The 20,096-nt window shown below is 35.6% G+C and overlaps 2 protein-coding genes across 3 annotated transcripts; both read right to left on the reverse strand.

The window, feature by feature from the left end:
• Window positions 1–779: 779 nt before the first annotated feature.
• On the reverse strand, window positions 780–10,405 carry LOC128155476 (mucin-5AC-like). 2 transcript variants are annotated; one of them, XM_052817193.1, is made up of 16 exons: window positions 10,246–10,405; window positions 9,493–10,053; window positions 8,405–8,533; window positions 8,095–8,154; window positions 7,821–7,838; window positions 7,474–7,497; window positions 6,816–6,926; window positions 5,846–5,884; window positions 4,861–4,890; window positions 4,606–4,725; window positions 4,431–4,508; window positions 3,078–3,197; window positions 2,457–2,636; window positions 1,733–1,756; window positions 1,425–1,538; window positions 780–870 (listed from the first exon to the last, which is right to left on the reverse strand). In XM_052817193.1, the coding sequence occupies exons 1-16, from the start codon at window positions 10,355–10,357 to the stop codon at window positions 839–841; spliced, it is 1,752 nt and encodes a 583-aa protein (XP_052673153.1). In that variant the 5' UTR covers window positions 10,358–10,405; the 3' UTR covers window positions 780–838. The 2 variants fall into 2 exon arrangements, with proteins under 2 accessions (XP_052673153.1, XP_052673154.1); XM_052817194.1 differs by lacking the exon at window positions 7,821–7,838.
• Window positions 10,406–14,649: 4,244 nt separating this feature from the next.
• Window positions 14,650–15,285, reverse strand: LOC128191278 (uncharacterized). Its single transcript, XM_052863361.1, has one exon. The coding sequence runs from the start codon at window positions 15,283–15,285 to the stop codon at window positions 14,650–14,652; it is 636 nt and encodes a 211-aa protein (XP_052719321.1).
• Between the last annotated feature and the right edge of the window lie 4,811 nt (window positions 15,286–20,096).

Below are 20,096 nucleotides of genomic sequence, written 5' to 3' on the forward strand. Positions count from 1 at the left end.
GTTTTTGCTTCCACTACTTTTTGCTTGATATTTCGATAATCATAAATACCTTTGTGCTCAAACTACGTTCATCCACTAATATGAAAAATGTCCAGATTATATGTTTTGAAACGCCCCCTCCACCACTTCAGGTTTCAATACACAAACAAAAATAGAAAGTCTACGGGGATTTTGCATTGCATCAGTCATTAATAAGCCCGGATGATAACGTTGAAAAAATGCGCGAGGTATCCCGAGTACTTCCGAATGGAGAAAAGATGTAAACATTTCCCATTATAAATCTCCGTAATCGACCCTCCATTGAAGCCCCACTCTACACCCCGAGGGTCATGATTTTCACAACTTTGAATCTACACTACCTGAGGTTGCTTCCACATAAGTTTCAGCTTTCTGGCCAAATGGTTCTTGAGAAGAAGATTTTTGAATATGTCTCAAAATTTTTCATTAATTCCTATTTATCTACCCTTGTAATAGGGCTTGGTCCTTAATTCTCAAAACTTTGAATCCCCTTAGGCTAAGGATGATTTGTGCTAATTTGGTTGAAATTGGCTTAGTGATTCTTGAGAAGATGTTAAAAATGTTAAAAGTTTACAGACGGACAGACAGACGTACGACAGACAAAATGTGATCAGAATAGCTCACTTGAGCTTTCAGCTCAGATGCGCTAAAAAGGGAAAATACACTACATATTCTTTCAACAAACCTTGTTTTGTTTTATATACCTCCACTTAAAATATATAATTTTAGATCTCATTTTACTTTGATATGATAATACTCGATTTTTTTCCATTATTTATTGTTTATCCTTTTTTTTTTTTACATTCAATAACAAATGACATCAGCCAATGACGATTATCGTTGGATTAGTTGCTGAAAAATCAAATTGTTTCATTAAAATAACAAATCTCAATAAAAACATATGAATTAAAAAGTTTAAATTCATTAAAAATATGATTCGTCCAGTATAAGCTCCTCTCTGCATGAATAACTTATCAGGACGGTTTTCTTAAAAACCTTTCATAAATTGCAACCGCATTTTAAATCCTTTCTATAAGCAGATATAAAGCAAATAAATTTGCTTATTAATTTTATGACAAGGGTTTGATTCAATTGTACCACAGCTGTGGTGGAAATAAAAACAAACTGAATACTAAATGTAAAACTTTACAAGAGTCACTTCGTTTGGTTTATATTATTTGTATCTTTTGACTAATAAATGAATAAGTAACGATAGTACTATTCACTTACTTTAAAAAAAAAGTTTTTGGACAGTTATGAGAATCATACATACAGCCAGTGGTACATGTATATGTGTATGCATATCATTCTTATTTGGCAAGTCGGCGTTATTTGACATATGTTAGGCCCTATATATTATTATTAATACTATATTGAAACATGATGTTTTATGCAGAATTTCTTACAAGGCTCAGTAGTAGATGTAGTTGGTGCACTCGTAGTGGGCGTGTTCGTTACAGGAAATGGTTGCTGAGTTGCTGGAATAAGGAATGTTGCTGGTGCTTGTGTCATTGGTATAGCTGTAACAGTTCAACGAATCATTTGTATTACCACAGTACTGCATAAATTTAATGTAAAACTCATTTGTATCTGTTTCATATTGACAATATGTTTTAGAATATAAATTCAAACGAGTAATTAAGTCAAAATAGTCACGATAAATAAATTGCAATAGATAGTTCAAATGAAATATATCAATTTTCATTGTACATACTTTGTGTAGCAAAAGTACTTTGGGCTAAAAAAAAAATAGAAAAAAGATTTTACTGACTCTCAATAGGATACACTTATTAAAGGTTCTTGGACACAATTTGACCTCAGTTTTTAAAAAAAAATTTAATTTAATGTTTAGAATGATCAATGTGGATTGTTTTATGCTGTGTCAAAAATTGAGTTACAAGCAGGTTACTGAAATTAACGTTCTTTGTTTTGTAAACAAAGCTCGAGTCCTGTTATTGTTTACATACATGCATGTGCTACATTGGTTTTAGGCTAAATCTAATGTTGCCGTTTGTTGTTGATAAAAATATCTATAAACACATTGAATCAATTTAATATCTTGTTTGCCATGAGTTATTTTATCAAAGAAATGGCATTTGTTTTTCTTCCCATTATTTGTAAACAAATACAAGACTCGTGTTGTGTTTACATAACAACGATTTCTTTTCTCTGTATCTTGCTTGAAACTAGACTTCTAACTTTTGAATTATTCGAAATGCATAAGTTAAACGTTTTATAAAATTCGTAAACATAAAAAATTAAGTTTCATCTCAATTAATTTTGTCCATGTCCCTTGAAGCATTTTGAATTGGTCAAATTTCATTTTAAAACGCTGCTTAAAGAAATCAAGTGCAACTGGCTGGCGATTATAAATGCATTTATCAATAAGATTAAAATGCTGAAGTTGAGTCATCAACGAACAAAAATTAACAACTTACGAGTACAAAAGGCACAAAAGACCCTGCAGTTGACCTGAGCCCAAGTTTGATTCTGGAAACACACCACAGGCCCTCTATCTTCACAGTCGGCGTCGACATTCACACAAGGTGGTTCTGTGGTAGGAGCCGGTGTAGTCGTGGTGGTGGTGGTTGTGGTCGTAGTCGTGGTGGTGGTAGTTTCTATAGTGATGTGATATAAAATATTCTTCTTTCCATTTACATTGTGTTAAAGCTATATTTATTTTACTTTTAACATGATTAATTGACAGATCAATTTTCCAAAAACAAAACTATAAGTAAAACATTTTTTATGGTATCTTTTTTTCGAGTGTAATTTACAAATACACAATAACATATGTTTATGACATTACTGATTAAATAACCCAGTTGATTCCTCTTAAATTCCTGTTAAATATATAGATAGATAGGATTGCCCTATAGACCAACTCATATAATATATTATCCAAAAACGGTTTCCAATTAAAATACAGAATACGTTTCTTACTCATCATTCATTATAATCATTAAGTTTTTAATTATACATAAAAGTTCACGGTGCTTTTAGGAACTGTGCATGCTTTGAATGCATTTGGGCATTAAAACAAAGGCATTAATATTTACCTTCACAGAACAGACAGAACTTGGCACACTTCTTGGCGGCCCAGTCTTTGTAGTTGAAACAGATTGACGGACCGTAACTCTCACAGGAGTGTACCTCGTCTTGACAGACGTCGTAATGTACTAAAGCAAAAAAAAAAAAAGCCAGGTAAATGAAAATCTACATAGTGATAGATCTATAGTAAATTAATGATATCTGGAAAATAAAAGAATCAAGTGTTTGTATATTCTAAGAAATGTTTCTATTAGTGATAAGGCTTTTTAACGGACGGTTTTTTCTCTCTCTCTCTCTCTCTCTCTCTCTCTCTCTCTCTCCTCTCTCTCTCTCTCTGTGGACCGTTTTGTTTTCCTAGCTCCAGTTCAGCTCAGTTTATTTCACTCACTCAAAACAATGGAATGGTACATATGGTACACAAGCAAAAATAAAGTATTTAAAAATGATGGTAAATCAGAAATGAAAATGGGGTAATCAAACAATTTGATTAAATCTTAAAAATTTTCACACAATTTTTCTAAATGCCACAAAGTTATTTGCAGTCAAAATTTCACAAAGCAAGTGAATGCTTAAATAGCAACTCCGATTAATGAACCTCTAACATAACAATAGTTACACACCAGTCACAACTGCTTAACGGGAATGTATGTCATCTATCTTAAAGTTTAATTAAAGAATAATTAAGTGTTGTAACTAATTGACCACTGACTCATTCTTACGAAAGAAACGAATCTTTCTTTATTTCATAGTTTTAATGTCACATACAGTTTCATCGGCAGGAAAGGAAAAACATTAAATAAAATTTCTTGTCAAAGAAATATAATTATACCATTTGCCTCGACTTTTATTTGATGATGAGCTCCAAAATTAATGTTTTGTTTGACGTTCTTTGATGTGTCCTTAATAGATGAAGACAGAGCGGCAAGTGTTTAAATATGAATTCACATTTTTGTTTGATTCATTGCATACGGCGTGTGGTTTATGAAATCTTCATTAAAATATGATATTAGAACTTTGCTATGTCTGTTGCTACATGTATGAAGAATGCCTTGTTTTGTGAGCATAATTTTCAATTTTGCCATGTGCCACCAATCTTCTTTTTATGTATTATCATTATCTTTTCAACGAATTCGAATTATCTATTAATTGTAATGTTTTATGTGTAAGGATAAAATTAGAGGTGCTTTGTTTCCAATAATAAGATTGAACAGGTAATAATTATTGATATATCAAACACAAATAATGGGAGCTGCATACACCTGTAGTCATAAAATTTTGATGCCATATTGATTATTATTATTATTATTATTACTATTACTGTTAATAAAAAGAATTACGTAGTTTATAAATGGCTCACTTACGTGTCGTCGCTAGTGGAGTTGTTGGCTTAAGAGTCGTCGTGATGGTAGACAAAACCAAGGGTGGGGGAGTGTTCGAATCTGATATAATTACATGTTTAGTCACAGGAAATTGCCAATCTATTTAATCTTTAAAAAATTCAATCAATATTCCAAAAAACAATTAATAAAAACATACCATGGCATATACCGCACGTTTTTCTGCAGTTAAATGTTGACCAATCCAAATACTTGTTACAAGTATTGCTGTCACGCGCCAGATAATCTAGGCAAGTGGGTATTTTGTCATCACATGGACCTTTAAAATGACATAGTTACATTAAAGCATGTTGTAAAAATCAATTATATAAAAAGTAAAATTTTTGTAAATGCAAAATAAATGTTTGAATTGCATTCTATAGATGATATGTTTCATATAAATTCACTATCATACCTGATACAAGAGGTGGTGGTGTCTGTATAGCTTTCGGAAAAAAAGAAGATATATGGTGTAATATTTTTTTATTGCCATTTAAGAAGATGTTATAAATAAAAAGAACTTTGAAAATATAACACAAACTAATCTTCTTAATGTCTTATTTTGAATGTACATTTTTTTCAGTTATCATTAAAACTGTTCATATTATATAAAGTGATGCTCTTAATTATTTCGTAAATACATAACACTGTGCCGGATAATTATGCCAGTGCCAAGGTGGCATTTTTGCATCTGCTTTAGATGCAGTTTCGGAAAAATCCATATATACCAAATGATGGACCATTGTTTAGAGAGTATGTTTTAAGTTTGTTTTTAGTTTGTTTTTAGTGTGTTTCACCTGACAGGTGAGATATTTACCTTTAAAAATTAATATCCCATCGGAAAATAATAATTCCCATAGGAGAATTGATTCTCCTACAGGAAATATTGACAATCCTATAGGATTTTTTAAAAGTCCTATAGGAATTATATTTCATATATGAGAATGGTATTTCCTATAGGAATTTGATTCAGACATGTATTTTTCCTAGAGGATATTAAGTTTTCCTTTCGGATTTTATCAAATCCTATCGGAATTGAAATTATTACAGGAAGTTCTTGTATTCCGATAGGAAATTTCAAATTACCTATAGGAATATTATTTTTCCTATGGGAAAAATTGTTTTTCTATAGGAATTTATTTCTGAAAGGTAAATATCTCACCTGACAGGTGAGATACAATGATAACAAAGGCGGTTGTTAACTCTTTAAGCAATGGCCTATCATGTGGCATATTTCAATTTTTTGTTAAATTCAGCTTAAACGGGTGCAAAAATGCCACCTTGGCACTGGCATAATTATCCGGAACAGTGTTACATGTGTTCATGCGTTCCCCTCTCTCTCTCTTCCTAATTGCATAAATTTTTCTGACTTTGTATCTAACTATTACTTAAACACAAACCTGCTGTGGTAGTTGTTGGTACTGGAGGAGTCGGTGGTGCTGAAAATATCAGATATTGGTTAATGATAGTGAGACAATTCTCTCTTTTCGCATTCAGGAAAAAAGATCATGGCGGCATTCAACTCGAAGCACATTTTCTTCGAAAAGCAGTCTTTTTTTTTACAATATGACGTTAACAACATTTGTTGTTTGTGTCGAAAACGTTATACATGGTCATTTATTTTGTTTTAATTCTTTTCGAACAAACAGTTTTTGATATGTAAATGACATATCTACGTGTTTCATCTTGACAGCGTGCGTCAACAAGCAGCAGACGGTGCCAAATATGACCCCGCAAAAACCACCGCATTCAGAATCCACACACAGCGTCAAAAGAGAGCAAAATTTCAAGCGACCTCTATCCAATCGCAAAGCGTCATGAGCGTTAGGCCAGTAACCGAAAGGTCGCTGGTTCAAATTCCGCTGTGGTCACTTGCTGTTGTGTGTTTTGCACCACGACTTTATCTACATTGTCTCAGTCCACCCAGCTGAAATTGGGTACCGGCTTACGCTGGGGTTAACCTGCGATGGACTGGTGTCCCATCCAGGGGGAATCAATGACTCTCATCCGCTTAGCACCAAGATAACCGGGGAAAAGCGCCGGCCTTATGCGCCTTCATGGCACGGAAAAGGATTTAACTTAACTATCCAATTGAATCGTAAGCTGGACTAACTATTCTGAGCCCCTTCACATACATCTTGCCTAGCCAAGGGTTTTCAGTCCACTCCGCTCCCTTTGTGAGGAGAGGTGCGGATCAGAGAACCTTGACTTGTGAGGATATATTTATATTTTACTAAACAAAAATGCACTTTGGCACTGACATAATTAATTGGCATATAATTTACGCAGATTGTCAATTGTGGAGTAACTTTGAAAAACAGGCCCATAAACAAGATCTGTCTTGAATAAAAAGAAAACCAGAAAACCAACCTTGACAGAAGGCGCAGTATCTTGGGCAGTTTTCGTCAGCCCATAGTCTGTACTTGGTGCAAACATCCAACCCGTAATCGTGACAGTTGCTGAGCTTGTCCATACAGATACCTGAAGTAGTAAAAAATAATTTTGTTATAAGAGATCGACAATATTTAAGGGGTCTGAACATTGCTGATTCAGTGTCTGCAGGGATACTTACAAGATATTACCTGCTATTTAAGCCTAAATCTCTTGCAAATATATTACAAGAACTTGTAATTGACTTTAATTTCTAAAATAAATCTATTTCATAAATTGTATTCTTTTAAAAACTATTTTTTGTGATGGAATAGTTCTGTGAGTTTTATGATAAGCTGTAACGATGAAACCAGTTCATGTGTTTAATATACCTGTAATTATATTAAGTATTAGAAAAAAAACAACCGATAAAATTTGCTTTTTACATGATAGAAAGTTCTTGAAATGTTTTATTTAATAATGTAAAAGCATAGTTAATTTTTCAAATAAAATGTGTATTTTTCGTATTCATGCAATTGCTTCAAACAGCTCATGCATACATTAAGTTTAAAACAAATCACCAATCTATAAAAAGTTAATTCAGATTTAAGAAATAACAACATTCTTAAAAAAATTGTTTTGCATTAAAATTTCATACCATTTGTGACAACTGCGGGGGTGGCTAAAAAAGAAAAAAATTTATATTATTTCATATCGTAATTGATTTATAGGTCGTGATGTTCTCAGAACGAGCCTTAATTGATAGCAAGAATTCAGGTCATGGTCAAATAACGGAGAGGAAAGTTACTGAATTCAACATGTATATGTATGTATTTGAGGATACAATGTATGTGTTTTAGTTGACCTTTCGTGGTTATATAGTGTCATATAATTACACATGACATCCGATCTTCTTAAAAAGTACGAGTCATGTGCAATTTCAAACCGTTTTTGCAAAACGTAAATATACACAACTGAGATATATTAATATACATTAAATCCTACTTGGAAGTGTTGTTCTTTCTACAACCAAAATGAAAAGTAAATAAAATACTGAACTGTATACAATATTATATACATCGATCTGAATTAAAAATATACATGTACTTCATTTCTTATAAGTTAGCCTTATTGATACATGCATGCTTCCATTGAATAATTTTGTTTAATCAGGCAAGCTGTTTGGAATCTGTTACTTATAATAAGTATATTTTGCATAAAAACCCCGTTGTTTTAAATTAAACATTCAAAATATTAAGATTTAATGGTGTATGCGTACGTTGAGTGGTTGCTGCAGCTGTCGATGTTGTTGGAACTATCGGTGTTGGTGTTCCTTGAGCTGTCGGGGATCATTGATAAAACAGTTAATATTATTTTAAAGTTAAATAATTCTTAGTTTCCTGTTTCTGATCTCCCCTTGTATACAAATATGTTTATGATAGGAGCAAATTGATTTAATATCAAGCATCCCCCTCTAAAAGAATACTTCTAGAAATAAAAAACACTTGAAACATATTGGAGCGATAAGGTTTGATATCTTAAAGACTGATTAAAAATATTTTTATCAGATCAGTAAATGTAGGTTGTACCTAAACAATATCCGCAATACAGAGGACATTTTTCCTTGGCCCACTGGGCATATGAAATACAGACGGAATGGCCATAGGATCCACAGTTTGTGACGTGATTGGAGCAGTACAAACTACTGTACGATAAAGCTGAAAGCATCAGAACAACCAAAGAAAATAAGTGTATTGAACAAAGTCCGAAATTCATTGAAAATAACTAAAGAAGTAAGGCAGCTGACTAACACTGTGCCGGATAATTATGCCAGTGCCAAGGTGGCATTTTTGCACCCATCTAAGCTGCGTAGATCGTAAAATTCAAATATGCCACACGACAGATCATTGCTTTAAGAGTTTACAACCACCTTTGTTATCGTAATTCACCTGTCAGGTGAGATTTTTATCTTTAAAAAATAATTTCCTACAGGAAAATTATTTTTCCCATAGGAAAAACAATATTCCTACAGGAAATTTGAAATTTCCTATCGGAATACAAGAACTTCCTACATGAATTTCGATTCCGACCGGATTTGATAAAATCCGATAGGCGATATTAGTTTCTTATAGGAAAACAGCCTGTCTGAATCAAATGCCCACAGGAAATACCATTCTCCTACAGGAAATATACCGGTAATTCCTCTAAAAATTTTAGAAAGTCTTATAGGATTGTCAATATTTCCTGTAGGAGAATCATTTATCCTATGGGAATTATAATTTTCCTATGGGATATTAATTTTTAAAGGTCAATATCTCACCTGTCAGGTGAAATACACTAAAAACAAAATTGGTTATATACTTTCTACACAATTGTCTATCATACTGTATTTATGAATTTTTCCGAAACTGCCTCTCATGCGGGAGCAAAAATGCCACCTTGGCACTAGAATAATTATCCGGCACAGTGTCCTGTGTAGTTAACTACATTAACTACTGTTACAATATATTTGATCTTTAAGCCAAAAACTATCATTAAGTACATGAATAAAAAATATTTTAACTTTTAATTCAAATTATTTCATTTATCTTTTTTACAAAGCTCTTTAATTGTCTCAAAGAAATTTATAAAGTATAAATATAGGCACGGCCATTCTGTCCTCTTTATATATGATTACCTTCACATGTTTTGTTTCGGAGTTCACTTTGCAGTAGATGAAGGGCATCAAATGAAGATACGTGAAATACATGCTGAGGATCAGAGGCGATATTCTGAAGTTCTTGTTTTGAAATTGAACCACCGACCCCAATGGCAAACGTTTTAATCCCTGCTTGATGAATAAGCGATGCTGCTTGCTTCGTGTTGGTAGGTGATATGGATTGTCCGTCTGTCACCACAAACAAAACATCGGTAACCGGGGCCCTATCCCCAGCCGATAGAGTAAAACTATGCTGACGAGCAAAAGTGAGTGCCTCGGAGGTGTGGGTAGAACCAGACATGTAGGGAATTCGGCCAATAGCATTCAAAAGATCATTCTTTGATTGATATCTTTGAAGATTGAAATTTTCCACAACTCTTGTTGCAAAGGAAACTACGCTGATTTGCACGTTGGAGCGTCCAATGTCAAACTCTTTTACAAAGTTTTTCACAAAGTTCAACTGCTCACGAAAATGGGCAGAACCTTCGCTTCCTGAGGAATCCAGTAGAAAAACGATATCAGCTGGTTTCAGGTTGCAGTCTGGAGAATCAAATGATGTAAGTTTTTACTTAGTTTTCCTAAAAGGTTTGTCTAAACATAACATTTGTTTTTGAAACTGATGGTTGTACTTCCTAACAACAATATGAGCGGAAGACATACCATAATTTTTTTTACACATGTAGCACTTTTTACCAATCTACAGATACGAACTGAAAGAAAAAGTCTACATACGGAGAAGAGGGTCTGGAGTACCAACAGGGTTTATAATGAGATTGTTGAAGCCATCAGTTAGAAATCCATGAACACATGCACAAACGAAGCCGAGAAAGTAGAAGGAAAACATGTTGACTATGGTGTCCCCTCTGTCCCCCGATACTGATTTGATTAACCTACAGATAAGATTCGGTAAATTGAGATCAGTGCCAGTAATGTAGCACACCGACAACAGACTATCCCAAAGACAGTACTTAATCTCACAGTGCGTTATACAAGTGTTAATATATTATCAGAATGTAACATACTACAATAGTAGGTTTGATTTTAATAACACGTACAGTGCCGGATTATAATATCCGTGGCAAGGTGGAACTTTTGCACCCCCACCCCCAAGATGCAGTTTCGTAAAAATCCATCTGTTAGTATACTAAGTGATCGACCTTTTGCCTATAGAGTAATAATCCGACACAGTATAACAAATAAGGATCTATACAATACAAATGAAAAAGATCGAATATTGCAACGTTTGATATGCTACATGTATTAATGGTTTTGATAATCAATATCCATATCATGTTAAAGGAAACGGATTCAGGAGAAAAATAAATACTTTTTTTTTGTTATCCTGCTAAAATTGCATATGCGTATATGTAATACTTATTATTGATAAGTTTTTATATGTTAAAAATCATTTTATTACAGCGAAACAAACTCCAAGGTAAGATCATGAATCAAAAATATTGAAATGCAAAAAAATTATTTATGAGCATCATATATATAATGAAAGCTATCGCGCAACCTTTATTTGTTAGGTTCATTTTACGATTGAACTGAAACTGTTAGGAAATTGTGGAATTCATATTTTCACTTTTACCATGATGCATCAGTACTAGATATACATATTAGTTTAAGGTGGTATCGGACACCTCCATATTGTGACGTATTGTTTATCGAAATAAACAATAAAATGAAGTGTAATTATAAATGTAGTTTCTTCCCCAACAAAGTCATCTTACAGCGTAGCACAGTGGGTGAGAGGTTTACTACGAATCTGTAAGTCATGAGTTCAAATCCGCTGGGGTTTTTATAATTTTTACCTCTCCAAATTTTTAAAGCAATTTTTTTGGCTAAAGATTGAAAAAAAAATTCTAAACCGATAAAAGTATTTTGATGAAAATGTAATTTTATCCACATTAATATCGACAGATATCCCATATCACCTTAATTTACATTCGGAGAAAATGCATCATAATTATTCAGAAAGCTTTAATGCATTGAGTTTGTCTCAAGGAAAATAGAAACTTATTGGTAATCAAATTTTGATTCTTTAACATTTATTGTGTTTTGAAATAATAGTTTTAAGGTCCACCCATCCTCAGCATTAAAGTATTTATTTAATCATAAAAGTGTCATCTATCCTTAAAACTTTATAAATGAAATAAAATAAAAAGAATTTTTTTGGTGATATCCATGCATTTAGGTATTTTTAGATATAATGAATAATATATATCCAAGTGGAGATCAAATTAAAAAAAATAACACAATTGTACCAGTGCATACGTGGCTCGAACCCCTTCACCTTTATTTAGTAAGTCTCCCTGAAGCCACTAAGCCAAGCAGTTCGTTGATTAGCTGTGTGTATGATAACACAACAAAACTCATTAAATTTGTCTATATAAAAGACAGATTTATGGTACGAATAAAAAAATCTTGATATTTAGGAGTTATCAAACATTGCAGAGGATTGGAGATCATTCAAAGGGGCATGGTCACGATTTTGGTCAAATTCTATTTTTTCTGTTTTTATCAATTACAATGCTTTAGGAATGCCTTTCTAATGATCAAATATGAAATTTGAGAGTCAGTCGTAGAAATATAAGCAAGATACAGGGCTCACAACTCTTTATCATGAAAACAAGGCTCGTGTCCTGTTTTTGTGTACATCAGTTCAATATCCCATGAAAAAAAAAATTCATAATGATTTGTCTACGTTCCTATTCACTTTAAGCATGAATAAACAATTCCTAACGTTTGACGCGTTTATTTTAGATCAAAAACTGGAATTTTCACTTTAAAAATATAAACAAAAGCTTTGTTTACATTGCAAAGAATTGTAAGCTAAGTAACTCACTTAAAACTCAACGAATGACGCTCAAATTTTGGTTGCCTATTTAAAAAATGCTAACTGAAGCATTGTAAACATTAAAATCGAAAAAATGATGTTTTACCAAAATCGTGACCATGCCCGTTTAAGGCAAATATCAATATTCAAAGAATTTGATAATCATTTTTTTTTTAGAATTGAACGGAAAAAGTACTACAAACATATACAGAGAGCAAAAGTTAATCCACAGAAGTATTGCTCAATAAACATGGATCAGCCAAAGACAAATCTTCCAAGGTTGCCATCAAAAGGTACATTGTAATATATCAATAAATTGAATTTTTTACAGCTATGTTTCCAGATTTTATTACGAACAAACAAACAAACAGTAGGAAAACTAACTTAATTTCATATTTTTTTTCCATTATTTATTTTGGCACTTGCCTTGTTCCTTTGTTGGATGTCATTTGGTTTTTTTTTCTTAAATTAAGAAACCATGAAAAGCTTTCCTCGGGTAGCGTAGATTCAATTTTGTTCAAAACATGATGATGATGGGGGGCGCCTGTAAAGTGCGAAACGAAATCGAAACGAAACGAAACGAAATCAAACGAAACGAAACGAAACCAATTGAAACGAAACGAAACCAATCGAAACGAAACGAAATCAATCGAAACGAAACCAAAAATCGAAACGAAACGAAACGGAATTTAAACAAAACTAATATCAAATTTGACTACATAAAAGTGAAAATAAATTCATTGAAATAAATTTTTGAACCATAAAATATAACTACCTGTATGTTCCAGATTACCGCTGTAAATTTTTAAGCCGATTATCCGAAATTTGCAAAAATTATATAATTATGTAAATAAGTGATGTACATTCCTATACCTTTTAATGTTTCTAATTTGTTTCATTTAATGATATTCAGACGTTTAGAGAGAGAGAGAGAGAGAGAGAGAGAGAGAGAGAGAGAGATGCCTTAAAACTTATCAGCAACTTCACATAGCAAAGTATATACGCAAGTTTTGGAAGAGAGAGATAGAAATATGATGATGATACTGAAGGGGACATTCTAACAACAATTTTCTTTCTATTGATTTGAAATATTGTAAAAATGAAACGATCGAATACAATGTGATTTATAGCATACTGGTCGGTTACCAGTTTCTAACACATAATAAGAAAGAATAGCATGAATTTGGACGTCGTAATTTGACCAAATTAAAGTGCAATATAATGAGGTTTTTTACCTGTTTTTTAAATCAAACATGATCTCCTCTTTCTCTCCCTTTCACACGCACGCACAATGTATTTGAATCATTTTTACAATATTTCATATCGATATTAAAAAAAATCGTGTAGTTGGAATGTCTCCGTAAATACTGTAAACACACTATATTTAGGGTGCACAATATTTGGTGGAATATAATTTTTCAACAAGTTAGCATGGATTTGATTGAGTGCATTTCTGAATTTACCTTTTTATCTACATGTACTTATATATTTTACATTTGGCAATGTACTGTAACGTGTTATCTACTGAGTTCTTTTCAAGGGAATAGGGTATTATATATATTAATAATTTTCCTTTACTCTGCCTGAGTATGAATGATTGGATTTAAAACAAAATAATCAATGTAAGGCGAGGTGTGTGTACGTGTCCTAGAGCCGGGCACCCTGCACCGTGTTACTTGTCAGAGTTCTTATTGTGTTCGTGGAGTACCAGGTTATTTCACCCTTATTCAGGATTACTTCTCCTGGTACCCCACCACAATTCCTCTCGACTTCTCTAACCACTGGCGCTACTTACTTCGACCCTTGCTCTTTCTTTCTCTCTCGCTTCTTCTTCTATAGCTTTGCGTTCAGGCGTCCTTTCACTTCAGCTGCTAGATCAATTCTCCCTGAGAAACTCTGAGCGCGTCCTTATATAAGATTGGGTCGTTCCACCCGTCAAAGGGGTAACCAGCATTCTGGGAGAGTCCACTCTAGTCTCCTTAGTTACATCCCTTTGAAGTTACCGAACGCCCAATCTTTCACCGTTACACTACCCACGCCTCGATATACATGCGTCTCGCATGTCCAATGATTAGAGTACAAAGAATTTTTCTCTTTATTAACATATTTTTTTTTAGTTAAAAGTGATTGATTTTAATACAAAAATAACAATGGGGTAAAAATCAAGTGTCTTTAAACAGGAATATCTTTCCTTCCCCATAGATAACAAAATTATCAAAACAAACAAGAGCACTAACAATATAGACCATCATTTTAAAACAATGTTTCCTCGTCACATCACATTCTTCAACACAGGCTCATGCGTTCCAAATATCCTCCTCGAATCTCTCAACACTTTCTCCGTCTTTCTGATATCTTCTGATAACTCGCACTGTTCTTTGGTGACTGCTCCCATCTGTCTGTGTGCTAGCGTCATTTGTTGTAGTTTGTGTCTTGCAGCAGGGACAATGGAATGGAATCAAGGGCGCCTCTTGATGTCCAGTTGTCTCTGCACTCACACTTGATGAGGTAGGCGTTTCTTTGTCTGGTGTTTGCTCGGGTGCCTTGCGTTTGACTCCAGGCAGTGAAGGAGACGTCTTCTTGCGAATGGTCCTGCCGGATTCAAGGTTGGGCTCATAGATAAGGTCACCAGGGTCTTCAAGCCATTCTTGGTCATCATCTGACTCTGTGACGACAGCATTCATAAAACTACTGGATGTCTCTGGTGCCTTTACCGTGTCTTTCGAACAGTGGACTCTTTTCTGGTGTCGAACGAGAAGTGAAGATTTGGCAAAGGCTTTGTCACACTGACTGCATTCAAATCGCCGCTTCCTCAAGTCTTCTGTCGCACACGTGATAAGATGTTCTCGCCACTGATCATGCGAGGGTAGTCGAAGAAGGCAAATAGAACATAGGAAACCTGGCTTCCTTGGAGTAAGCTTTGTCAACGGCATTCTGAGATCTAAAATAAACAAAACAAATATTCAAACACTTATGTTACACATTATAATCAAACTCATAATCAGAGTGCCATTTTGGCCTCCTGCGTTGCCGTCGATTTGTATATTCAAGCTCAATTTCATTCAGATCTGTGTTGGGCAAGTACTCTGTTTCATCCCAATTAACAACATCATCCACTTCAACATCACTCAGAACTTCGTTCTTATCTCCATGTTCATTCTCACTCCCTGTTTCTAAACCTAATTTTTGTGACCCATAGGGTCTGAGTCTATCTATATGCACCACCATCGTTTTCCTATCACCTTCTTTTTGAACCTTGTAGGTCAAATCTGTATGTTTTTGAACCACTACATACGGACCATACCAAAAACTCATTAATTTCGGGGATTTTCCGACAGTTCTTTGAGGAATAAATACCAACACTTTGTCACCAACATCAAAACGTTTTTGGGTGACATTTCTGTCATGGTATTTCTTCTGTCGTAACATAGCCTGTCCGGTAAACTGACGAGTAAACTGATGCGCTTCTTCCATGATTTTACGTAACTTCCACACATATTCATGAACACTCTGTTGCTCATTTTCTTTAGAAATACTGTACATGATGTCTAAAGGAGTCGCTACTTCTCTGCCCAACATGAGCATGTTAGGTGTGTACCCTGTACTTTCATGTACAGATGAACGGTACGCCATAAGTACATATGGCAGGTGCTTGTCCCAGTCAGTTTGATGATCCGAAACATAAGCTGTCAACATGGTTGCCAAGGTTTTATTAAACCTCTCGACCATCCCGTCTGATTTGGGGTGGAAAGCAGTTGTCCTTGTTTTTCGTATCCCAAGCAATTCACACATATCCTTGAACATTCTACTTTCATATTGTCTGCCTTGATCGCTATGTATGACCTCTGGTACCCCTAGTTTGGTAAGAAACTGCTCCACTAACACCTCTGTTATTGTTTGAGCTTCCATGTTCTTTAAAGGGTATGCTTCGGTCCACTTCGTGAAATAGTCGGCAACTACCAGAATGTATTTGTTGCCTCTTTCAGTTTCTGGCAATGGACCCATTATATCAGTGGCTATACGTTCAAGAGGGGATCCTGTTGGATCAAGTTGCATGAAAGATTTCCCTGCTGAACGATTCTTCCTTTTTCGGCATTGAGGGCATCCTGTAACATAGCTTCTAACATCACTTTGCAGACCTGTCCAATAGAAACGGTTTCTTACCCTTTCTAGTGTTTTACTAACACCTAGATGTCCAGATGTTCTTGCATCATGACACTGCTCGAGAATTTCTCTTCTCTCTGACAGAGGTACGATGACCTGGTGATAAACCTTTTTGTCACTAGCCCATTTCCTGCAAAGTACACCGTCTTTAATTTCCAAGTTTACCCACTGTGACCAAAGGGACTTAATCACCTTACTTTCGTGCTTTATGTCAGAAAATTCTGGACGCTTATTATCACTGACCCAGCTCTTGATTTTAGATAGGTCTCTGTCTTCATCTTGCAAACTATTTAGATTCTTAGAATCAGGATCAACATCTGTTGTGGCTTTATTCACAACACTTGCTGATGCTGCTACTTCAGCGCAACTATCTGTTTCTGCATCGTCTGTCAGTCCACACTGGCGGCACGGATATCTGCTAAGGCTATCTGCATTACCGTGTCTAGCACCGGGCCGGTGCCTTATTTCCATGTCGTAAGTATCAAGGAGCTCTATCCACCTGGCTACTTGGCCCTGTGGATCCTTGAAATTTAATAGCCACTTAAGAGCACTGTGGTCAGTACGAACAACTACCTTGTGCCCATATAAATAGTGACGAAAATGTTTAAATGCAAAAACGACAGCTAAAAGCTCTTTGCGGGTGACACAGTACCGGCGCTCCGATTTCGATAGTGTTCTACTTGCGTACGCTATCACCCGTAGTTTCCCGTCTATCTCCTGTGACAATACAGCTCCTAGTCCTGACTGGCTTGCATCTGTATCAACAACAAATGGTAGCGAAAAGTCAGGGTGACATAGTATTGGGGCAGTGGTCAAACAACGCTTTAATTCTTCAAATGCAGCCTGGCATTCGTTTGACCATTTAAACTCTCTCCCTTTTTCTGTCAATTTGAAAAGAGACTTAGCAATTGATGAGAATCCCTTAATAAACCTTCTGTAGTAGCTACATATTCCTACAAAGGATCTTACTTCACTGGCATTCATCGGCACAGGCCATTTGGATATAATCGATACTTTCTGTGGATCGGTATGTATTCCTTTACCAGACACCTTGTAACCAAGAAACAGCACTTCCTTCTTGAATAAGGAACATTTCTTGGCTTTTAACTTTAAGCCAGCATTCTCTAACTTGCCAAATACTTGTTCCAAATTATCAAGAGTTTCCTCAAATGTGCGCCCGAACACAATTATATCGTCGATATACACCAAGCATATTTTATAATTAAGACCAGCTAGCACCGTTTCCATGAGCCTTTCAAACGTTGCCGGGCTATTACAAAGTCCAAACGGCATTACGGTAAACTGATAAAGGCCATTTCTAGTAACGAACGCTGTTTTTGGTTTATCACTCTCTTCCATCTCGACTTGCCAATATCCAGAGTGCAAGTCGAGCGTACAAAACCAGGTTGCACCTTGTAGACGGTCCAAGGAGTCATCAATTCTTGGTAAAGGGTAGGCATCCTTTACCGTTTTGCTGTTAAGAGACCGGTAATCTACACAAAATCTCTTTGTCCCATCTTTCTTTTCCACCAGTACGACACCTGCTGCCCAAGGACTGCACGAACGTTCTACTATCCCTTTATCAATCATGTTCTCAACCTCTTTGTCTACGAAATCTGCTGCGTGATGAGGTAGTCTTCGAGGAGGTTGTTTGGTAGGTTTTGCATTTTCCGTGTTAATTTTATGCTTTGCCATCGACGTTCTACCAAAGTCATCCTTTGTCCTTGAAAATATATGTTGAAACTTAATGAGAAGATCCCCTGCTTTCTTCATCTGACTTGGGTCAAGTTCATGTGAAGTTTCGAAGCATAGATCCTTCAAGTGATCGGGGATGACATCTGTATCGCTTTGAATGTTTTCAGCGTGCAAGTCATTACTCTGCTCTTTGTTTTCCATGATATTGACTACTGGTGATGTACTGCCTACGACAGTGTTCTTGTACACGGTTTGGGGGTTACAAGATACGTTCATTAATCTCAGCAAAACCTCTTTTCTTGCATTTGTTAAAGATCTTGCTACCAAAGCCTTTCCCAATTTCTGAAACTTCTCACTTGCTTCGATTACCAACGGCCCCCGGTACTCCGTGTCGGATGGCAGTAGTAAGTGACCTTGACATACCATCTCACTTCTAGGAGGTATGCATATAGTTTCCTTCAAGCTAACTCTAAAACACCCTAAGTGTCCCTTTATCTGTAGTTCATGTTCTGTCCCTTCAACATACATCTTTGCTGAGGCCACGTCTACTAAACACTTATTCTGTTTCAAGAAATCCAAACCTAATATGCCATCAGCACCGATATCAGCTACAACAGTCGTAACTTCAAATTCAGAGTTACCAATACTGATGAGAAAATCACATTTTCCTTTTGTTTGTAACAGGGCTCCATCAGCAAGGATTATGCTCTGGGGTGAGTTCATCTTCTTCAGGTTTTGTAAGGTTCTCATACACTTTATAAGACAGAATTGTCAAAGTAACACCCGTGTCAACTAAAAGGTTACAGGGTATACCGTTTACTCTTGCTTTTACAAATAAACCTGACTGAATGTCAATTCGAGTCTGGGTAAGTGAGCTTGTATTTGGTTTAGAGCTCTGATTTTTCAATGGCTTTTCCATTTGCTCAATCGGTTGGCCTGGTGTTCTCCTCTGTCCCTGAGACATACTTTGCTTACTTACTGCCTTTTTCTTGACTAAACAATCTCGTGCTCTGTGTCCTCTTGTACCACAGTTATGACACTTGTAAGGGAAACTGTCATTACTCTGTTGACTCCCAGGGTTCATCATGTTTGTAGTTGTCGTGTTTGAATTGCTATCTGTTAAAGCCGCTATCTTGAGCTCAAGTTCTCGAAGAGATGCTCTTAGTTCATCTCTCAGTTCTTTAAACTCACCTCTGACATTAGTTTCTTGTGTATCTTGTCTTTCTCCAGAGGCTCCCCTTGCGTAGCTTATGTCGCGTCTTTGTCGCTCAGCCCTACAAAATGCCTCTAACCTCTTAACCTCATGTCAAAATCAGTGAGCGCATCAACGAATTGATCCTTGGCTATCATTTCTGTGACCTCACATGGTGCACTAGGGTAAGCTAAATGTGTCAGACGTCTTATGCTCTCACCTAGTTCAGGCAATGTTTCAGTTGATTTTTGGCGCTTCTCTCTTAACATAGCCCTGTACAATTCTGTTTGGTTTGCTGGGGCGAACCTTGCCTCTAACGCTTCACAAAGGTTCCTATAAGCGCATGCATTGTCTTGACGCATATTCCCCAACACCGTTTGAGCTTGTCCTCGCAGAGATGCAGCAAGGTAAAGACCCTTTTGTTTGTCATTCCACATGTTTATGTTACCGCATGCCTCAAAATGCGCTCTATAATCTATCCACGAACCAGTGCCATCGAAAGTAGCTGGCTTCATCACAGTTTTTCCAAACTGCTGATTATCAATCATTTCATTTTTCATAGGTGTGACATTAGGACCCCAAGCCCTTGGTATACTAGGCATTGTGTAACTGTCCTTAGCCAAGCTCCAAGTAACGCTTGTCGGTGTAGACGTGCTTCTGGTTTCTGGCGACGAGAAATGGACACCAGGTGTT

This window comes from Crassostrea angulata, chromosome 7 (genome assembly GCF_025612915.1).
Source record: "Crassostrea angulata isolate pt1a10 chromosome 7, ASM2561291v2, whole genome shotgun sequence".
Classification (NCBI taxonomy): Eukaryota; Metazoa; Mollusca; class Bivalvia; order Ostreida; family Ostreidae; genus Magallana; species Magallana angulata.

What these genes read in the sequence shown, in the direction of transcription:
- LOC128191278 (XM_052863361.1), bottom strand. Translation starts at nt 15,285, where the DNA reads ATGCCGTTGACAAAGCTTACTCCAAGGAAGCCAGGTTTCCTATGTTCT.
- LOC128155476 (XM_052817193.1), bottom strand. Translation starts at nt 10,357, where the DNA reads ATGTTTTCCTTCTACTTTCTCGGCTTCGTTTGTGCATGTGTTCATGGA. An exon ending in CTTTTGTGCCTTTTGTACTC is followed by an intron (nt 1,757 to 2,456) that starts GTAAGTTGTTAA and finishes TTTTTTTTTTAG; the next exon opens with CCCAAAGTACTTTTGCTACA. An exon ending in AAGTACTTTTGCTACACAAA is followed by an intron (nt 1,539 to 1,732) that starts GTATGTACAATG and finishes GAACTGTTACAG; the next exon opens with CTATACCAATGACACAAGCA.